This window comes from Poecile atricapillus, chromosome 36 (genome assembly GCF_030490865.1).
Source record: "Poecile atricapillus isolate bPoeAtr1 chromosome 36, bPoeAtr1.hap1, whole genome shotgun sequence".
Taxonomy (NCBI): domain Eukaryota; kingdom Metazoa; phylum Chordata; class Aves; order Passeriformes; family Paridae; genus Poecile; species Poecile atricapillus.
In genome coordinates this window covers 294,710-302,653 of record NC_081284.1, presented here as the reverse complement: position 1 = coordinate 302,653, position 7,944 = coordinate 294,710, and the positions used below count along the sequence as shown (strand labels likewise).

At 46.9% G+C, this 7,944-nt stretch overlaps 1 protein-coding gene across 1 annotated transcript; it reads left to right on the top strand.

Annotated features, from left to right (window-relative positions):
* The first annotated feature begins 7,011 nt into the window (after positions 1-7,011).
* On the top strand, positions 7,012-7,944 carry LOC131590966 (olfactory receptor 14I1-like). Its single transcript, XM_058861384.1, has one exon. It carries the CDS (start codon positions 7,012-7,014, stop codon positions 7,942-7,944), a length of 933 nt encoding a protein of 310 aa, XP_058717367.1.

Sequence of the window (7,944 nt, the reverse complement as noted above, 5' to 3'; positions counted from 1 at the left end):
ATCTGCCTGTTTCTGTGCCTGACTCTATACATGGGCTGGGGTTCCCCGTACTTGTTACCGTGGCAACAGTCCACAGCTACATCTCTCCCTGTCTCTTTTCTCTGGCACTTGCCCCTTGCACAGCAGCACCCGATGGGGGAGAATCCAGAGAGTGAAAGAGACCAAACTCCTGGGCTCAGACACAGTCAGGTCCATGGGGAAAGGAAAATTTGTGCAAGGAAGCAAAACCAGGAATTCATTCCCTGCTTTCCCCAGGCAGGTGGCTGTTCATCCATCCCCAGCTGAGCAGGGCTCCATCCCAGGCAATGGTGACTTGGGAACACAAATGCCATCACTTCCAGCATCCCCCCTTCCTGCTCCTCCCCTCACTTCCCAATCTGATTCTTCTTCCACAGGGTCTGGGGCCAAGTCAAGGTCATCTGTCTATGTTGGGGAGGATTAAACAGGGAAACCTTATGAACATGATTGTTTAGCAAAAGATTCTGAAAATATGAAGCCTAGAATAGAAATAGAAATGAGAGCTGGCTTTGAGTCATGGGATACTGAGTGCTATCCAAAGAACAGTAGCCTAGCCAGCTAAAGGAGAATCCCTGATGATGAAACATTGTCCTTCTGCAGATAGAGAATCCAAAGGTCAAGCAGCGAGAGAAGAATTTGTAAAGCTTTTAGAGTTTGAAATGTAACACTGTATGGTATGGTAGTAGTTCCTATAAGCTATATGTAAATTCTTTAGTGGGTGTATCTCTGATTGGTTACTGGGAATTAGAATATTCACTATAGAAAAGGATATATTGGATTGTAACAGGAACTTCACTCTCTTGTGTTCTTCCCCCCCTGCCTTGTTCTCTCCATTCTCTTAACTCCTTTGTCTTCCCTCTTACTCCCCTCTTGTTTTCCTAAGCCTCCCTTGTTCTCCTCACTCTCCCTCTCTCTCTTGTTTTCCCCCCACTCTCTTTTTAACCTCTCTTCTCCTGCTCTCCCTGCTCCACTCTCTCTCCCTCCCTGGCCACGTGTTCGCTGAGGATGGTGGTGGACACGGGTCTCTTTGTCTCTTTACCCATATAATAAACAGCAGTTTATACCTGAGCCGCTCGACCCTGGAGAAGTCTCTCACCTTGAGTGAGTGTTTTGTACATCAACATGTCTCAGCTGTGTCTCTCCTGCTTTCTGCTGCTCCCCCAACACCCTCACTAGCGGGGCAGGATGAGGAACAGGAAAGGCCTTGGCTCTGGGCAGGAATAAAAACCTACCCGAATTTCCCCCCCCACCCCCGTTTCCAGCCCAAATCCAAGCCCCACCCCGGAGCAGCCCCTGGGAAGGAAATTAACTCCCCCCAGCACAAACCAGTCCCCAGTGCCCATCCCCCAGCACCAGGGGCCAACACTGTCAGTGCTGTGCACCCAGCCCTGGCAATGGGGCAGCAGGATGGTTACCATGGCAACCAACTGTAGCAGTGGAATTTTATTATGGTTGCCATGACACTGACCTTTCAATTGTATTGTGGGATAGTTTCCATGGCAAATGATTCCTGCGTCTTACAAAGTCCCTTGCAATTGGTTTATTGATGGTTGCCACGGAAATTGCAGCAATGAGAGGGGTCTCTGTGTAGGTTGTCATGGCAACTGCCATAGCAACTGCCCCAATGCTTGTCATGGCAACCAGCCCTGGCAACAGCACTTGAAATGGTTGTGGTGACAGCCAACCACAGCAAAAGGTCTCACTGAAATGTCTGTGGCAACAGTTCCTGGCAATGTATCCATGATGGTTGCCATGACAGCCATCCCAAGTGCTGGTTACCATGGAAATAGTCCCTGGCATAGCATTTCCATGGCTGGTTGCCATGGCATTGGGCATCAGCAGTGTGTTTGGCTGACTCTGTGTCGTGGTTTTAAGCTAGTAACAAAAAAACTTACTTATTTCTTGTTAGAGATATGGATTAAAATAAGAGCAAAACAGGCTTAAAACTTAAAAGGAATAAAGACAGTTTATTAACAAACTACTAGAATAAGAATACCAAAATAAACTTTCAGAGAACTCTTTTACTTTTCACTACTTGATCATTTCTTTGTACACATAACAACATAGAGACAAAAAAAATTTAGAATCTTGGTGGTCAAAAACAGTCTCAATTTTTAGAGTCTTTTCATCAGTCTCTGCAGAGAAACAGAAGTCTCTTTCTGCTAATCCATGGAGTTTTTAGAGTCTACTCCTCCCAGTGTACACTCTTCTGAGGTGTGCATGGGTCATTTTAAGTCCTGGGATGCTATTTTAAGGATAAGTAATTAAAAGGTAGAAATCTTCTTCATTTCTCTCTGTGAGCCCTCCTGGAAAACAGCCATCCCTTTGGCTCCTTTAAGGCTTTAAAATCTTCACTTCACTCCTAAGTTCCAGCAACTCACAGTTATCACAACCACTTTTCTCTAAAGTCCACACTTTGAATACTCTATTCCTCCCATACTTTAGTCATGAATTAAAGGAGTCTTTAAACTACTGTCCATCTCCATAGCTGTAACAGAAAGACTTTTCAGCAACAAGCATCTCCTTTTCTCTCTTTCTTATTTAAACTTAACTCTTTTCTTCACTGTTTTTGGTGGTTTTATGATGTCTTACATGTTAATTGTCTCTCTCTGTCTTTTCTAAGAAAAAGGAGTCATCTGTTTGTTTATTCAGGTAGTAAAAGAATTAAAAGTTTTAAGAAAGCTGCAAAAGTTCATAGTGTCAAGTTTCAGTCTAACAGCAGACCTTGAAAACTAAACAAAAGTGTTAAGCTCGGCTCTTCTCTCCTCCTCCCCCCCCATCCCTGCGGCCTTGTCCCGGGCCTGGGAGGGGGGGGGGAACCAACACAAAGCTTGTTAACTCTCAAACGCCGGAAACCAGAAAGAGAATGAGATAGCTCAGCATGTACTTCTTAAGGGGGTGTTTACAAGTTGAATTCACTTTTTAATGGTCAGATCTGCTGTCAATTCTTGGAAATGGCTGGTAATTGGTCAGGAAGAAAAACTCCCATCAGTCACCAGTAGCTTCAACTTCCTCTTTTTTTTCACTCGGTCTTAAAGGTGAAGCTAACCCATGACATTCCACCCCTTCAACTTGTAAACACTTACTCTAAAATTATTAATTATATTTAATATACAACTTAAAACAATAAAGCTAATAAATTGACAGAAAAGAAGAAACAAATATCTACTACTTTCCACCCCTAGATTTTTTTATTACTGCTATATAAACTTAAGACAATCTTGCTTTGCTCTTAATTAATCTTTTATCTCACAGTAACACTATTAGTGGTCTAGATTTGCTAATTTTCGTTTCCCGGCCAACGCACCAATTAAATGTCGTGGTTTTAAGCTAGTAACAAAAAAAACTTACTTATTTCTTGTTAGAGATATGGATTAAAATAAGAGCAAAACAGGCTTAAAACTTAAAAGGAATAAAGACAGTTTATTAACAAACTACTAGAATAAGAATACCAAAATAAACTTTCAGAGAACTCTTTTACTTTTCACTACTTGATCATTTCTTTGTACACATAACAACATAGAGACAAAAAAAATTTAGAATCTTGGTGGTCAAAAACAGTCTCAATTTTTAGAGTCTTTTCATCAGTCTCTGCAGAGAAACAGAAGTCTCTTTCTGCTAATCCATGGAGTTTTTAGAGTCTACTCCTCCCAGTGTACACTCTTCTGAGGTGTGCATGGGTCATTTTAAGTCCTGGGATGCTATTTTAAGGATAAGTAATTAAAAGGTAGAAATCTTCTTCATTTCTCTCTGTGAGCCCTCCTGGAAAACAGCCATCCCTTTGGCTCCTTTAAGGCTTTAAAATCTTCACTTCACTCCTAAGTTCCAGCAACTCACAGTTATCACAACCACTTTTCTCTAAAGTCCACACTTTGAATACTCTATTCCTCCCATACTTTAGTCATGAATTAAAGGAGTCTTTAAACTACTGTCCATCTCCATAGCTGTAACAGAAAGACTTTTCAGCAACAAGCATCTCCTTTTCTCTCTTTCTTATTTAAACTTAACTCTTTTCTTCACTGTTTTTGGTGGTTTTATGATGTCTTACATGTTAATTGTCTCTCTCTGTCTTTTCTAAGAAAAAGGAGTCATCTGTTTGTTTATTCAGGTAGTAAAAGAATTAAAAGTTTTAAGAAAGCTGCAAAAGTTCATAGTGTCAAGTTTCAGTCTAACAGCAGACCTTGAAAACTAAACAAAAGTGTTAAGCTCGGCTCTTCTCTCCTCCTCCCCCCCCATCCCTGCGGCCTTGTCCCGGGCCTGGGAGGGGGGGGGGAACCAACACAAAGCTTGTTACCTCTCAAACGCCGGAAACCAGAAAGAGAATGAGATAGCTCAGCATGTACTTCTTAAGGGGGTGTTTACAAGTTGAATTCACTTTTTAATGGTCAGATCTGCTGTCAATTCTTGGAAATGGCTGGTAATTGGTCAGGAAGAAAAACTCCCATCAGTCACCAGTAGCTTCAACTTCCTCTTTTTTTTCACTCGGTCTTAAAGGTGAAGCTAACCCATGACACTCTGTAACATCACAGCTCCAGAATTCCATGGCACAAGCCCATAGCAATGGGGTCCTAGTGCTGGTTTCCATGGCAACTGAGCATCACAACTGGTTCATGTGATGCTCAGTTGCCGTGGAAACCAGCACTAGGTTGCTTGCTGTGTACCACACTTAGGAAGGAGTCCTAAGTTGAGAGTTGCTGTGGTAACAAGTGTGATTGATAATTGCTGTGTTAACAAGTTCTTGGGGTGGTAGTGGATGCCCCATTCCCATAAACAAGGAAGGTCAGATGGGACAGGGCTCTGAACAACCCGATCTGGTGAAAGATGTGCCTGCTCATTCCAGGGGTGGGTCAGATGAGAGCAGAGCTCTTCCAATCCAAATCCAACTGTGTGGTGAAAAGGGGCTGCTCAGTGGACCTTGCTGGCTGATCCTGGTACCTGATCACCAGAGTCTGCCCTGTCCTATTCAGTCTTCTTCAATGTTTGCTCTCTGTGTATTCCCAGTTTCACTCTGTGTGTGTGTGTGTTTGTGTGCTGTAAGGACCAAGTGCCTGCTGCTGGTGAGACCTTCTGGTGGGAGTGAGAATTGGGCCCAGGTGCTGGGGTCAGACTGGGGCCATGGGAGTCCTGCCCAGTGGTGTCAGCTGTCAGATTAATTGGCATCCCTCAAAGGATGGAGGTGCCCTGGAGAGCAGAGGGAACACACGGCACCGCTGTCAGCAGGGACATGCTCATACGAAGATGGGCGCATTTGGGACCAACAGGCTTAGGCACTCCTGGTTTTCCTCCCTGTAGATGCTCACAACTATCACAAGAGATTGCTAATGATGAGGGCCCACAGTGTCACCGTGTCCACTTGGTTCCATGAGGCCCTGCAGTGTCACAGGGGCTCCTCAGCCCCATGTTTGCAATGGCCATCTGCTTCAACATGGCCCTGCAGTGTCACAATGGCTCCTGGGCACCAAGAGGCTGCACAGATCCCCTTTGTTCCATGACATCCTGCAGTGTCACAATTGTCCCTTGGTTCCATATGCCCCCACAGAGTCGCAACTGCCCTTGTGTATGAGGCCTCTTTTACAAGGATTACTTGTTTCCATAAGGGCCTGCTGAGAGTCCCCTTGGTTCCACGAGCACCCAGAGTGTCACAATTGCCCTTTGTTTCCATAAGACCCCACAGTGTCCCACTGGCCTTTTGGTTCCATGGGCCCAACAGGCCACAATGATTCCCTTGGTTCCACAACTTCCCACAGTGTCACACTGGCCCCTTGGTTCCATAAGAATCTGGAGTGTCACACAGGTTTATGGACTTTGTCCTTGCTGCCCCTCATATCCCACTGTCCCACAAAGAGCCCCGAGCCACCTGTGAGGGACAGGCCCTGCTGTGCCAGGCCTGTGCTCAGGGCTTGGCCTTTCTGCTGCCTCCAACCCACCCAGGGCTTGCTCAGCATTGCAGTTCCCTGCTCAGAGCCTTTGGCTCCTGACAATCCTGGCCTCCAGGATCTGCTCTCACCAGTCCCTGGTGAGCCTTTGGCAGTCCCTGCCCTCAGTGGGGCCCATTGATGCTCCAATGCACTTGGAGTTTTGCTTCTGACTCTTTGAGCAGCTTCTTCAACCTTCTCTCAGTGCCTGAGGGTCCTGGACTCAGCCCCAAAATCATTGTGGGACTCATTAAAATACAGGAAACTCTCAGAAGCTCCTTGTATTCTTCCAATTGTCTTCAAGGAGACTTCTGCAGCCCATTGGAGTCAGTTTGGAGTTCTATTAAGAAGGAAGATTTCAAAGTGAACCTCATGACTTCTTTAATCAAGAGAATTTTTCTTTTTCTTTTTAATTTCAGAGAAGAGCTGATAGAAGCATTCCCCAGGTGATCCTGATGCTGAGTGTCTCCTTAGGAGGTCTGGGCACATAGAACAATGAGCCCCTTGAGGGCTAACCCTGTTCTGCCAACATGCTCCTCACCCCCAACCTCACCATGTCTGACATGGCTCACCTGGGACTGACATCCCTGTGCCCTGAAGCAGAACCTTTTCCCCTGAGCTCTGCACCTCCATGTCCCATTCCACCATGTCCCACCTGCTCTCCTCAGGGCTCTGCCTGCACTTTTTGTACACTGGGGTCCAATGGAACCAAGAGGCTGTGGTGACACATCAGGGTCATGTGGATGCAGTGGTCCATTGTGACACTGTGGACCCAAGGAGACCATGGCGACAGCACCAGAACCTCATGGAACCAAGGAGTCCCTGGTGACACAGCAGGGCTGTGTGAAGCCAGTGGTCCACTGTGACACTGCACATCCAAGGAGTTCATTGTGACACTATGGAAGCTCATGGAATGAGGCAGGCCATTGTGACACTGCAGAACTTCATGGAACCAAATATCCAGTGTGACCCAGCAGGAGAGTGTACAGGGAATTGCCCAAGTTTGGCTCAAAGCAGCGTCTCCTGACTTGTCACTGTCCTTTGTCCATGAACAGGTCCCCATGTGCAGCCACAGCCAATGTCCAACAGCAGCTCCATCAGCCACTTCCTCCTGCTGGCATTGGCAGACACGCGGCAGCTGCAGCTCCTGCACTTCTGCCTCTTCCTGGGCATCTCCCTGGCTGCCCTCCTGGGCAACGGCCTCATCATCAGCGCCGTAGCCTGCAGCCACCACCTGCACAGCCCCATGTTCTTCTTCCTGCTCAACCTGGCCCTCACTGACCTGGGCTCCATCTGCACCACTGTGCCCAAAGCCATGCACAATTCCCTCTGGGACACCAGAGACATCTCCTACACAGGATGTGCTGCACAAGTATTTATTCTTGTCTTTTTCATCTCAGCAGAGTATTCCCTGCTGACCATCATGTGCTATGACCGCTACGTGTCCATCTGCAAACCCCTGCACTATGGGACCCTCCTGGGCAGCAGAGCTTGTGCCCACATGGCAGCAGCTGCCTGGGCCAGTGGCTTTCTCTATTCACTGCTGCACACGGCTAATACATTTTCCCTGCCCCTGTGCCAGGGCAATGCCCTGGGCCAGTTCTTCTGTGAAATCCCACACATCCTCAAGCTCTCCTGCTCAAATTCCTACCTCAGGGAACTTGGGCTCATTGCAGTCAGTGCCTGTTTGCTGCTTGGCTGTTTTGTGTTCATTGTTTTCTCCTATGTGCAGATCTTCAGGGCTGTGCTGAGGATCCTCTCTGAACAGGGACGGCACAAAGCCTTTTCCACCTGCCTCCCTCACCTGGCTGTGCTCTCCCTGTTCCTCAGCACTCTCATGTTTGCTCACCTGAAGCCTCCCTCTGTCTCCTCCCCATTTCTGGATCTGGCCCTGTCAGTTCTGTACTCGGTGGTGCCTCCAGCCCTGAACCCCCTCATCTACAGCCTGAGGAACCAGGAGCTCAAGGCTGCAATGTGGAGACTGATGACTGGATGGTTTCAGAAACATTAA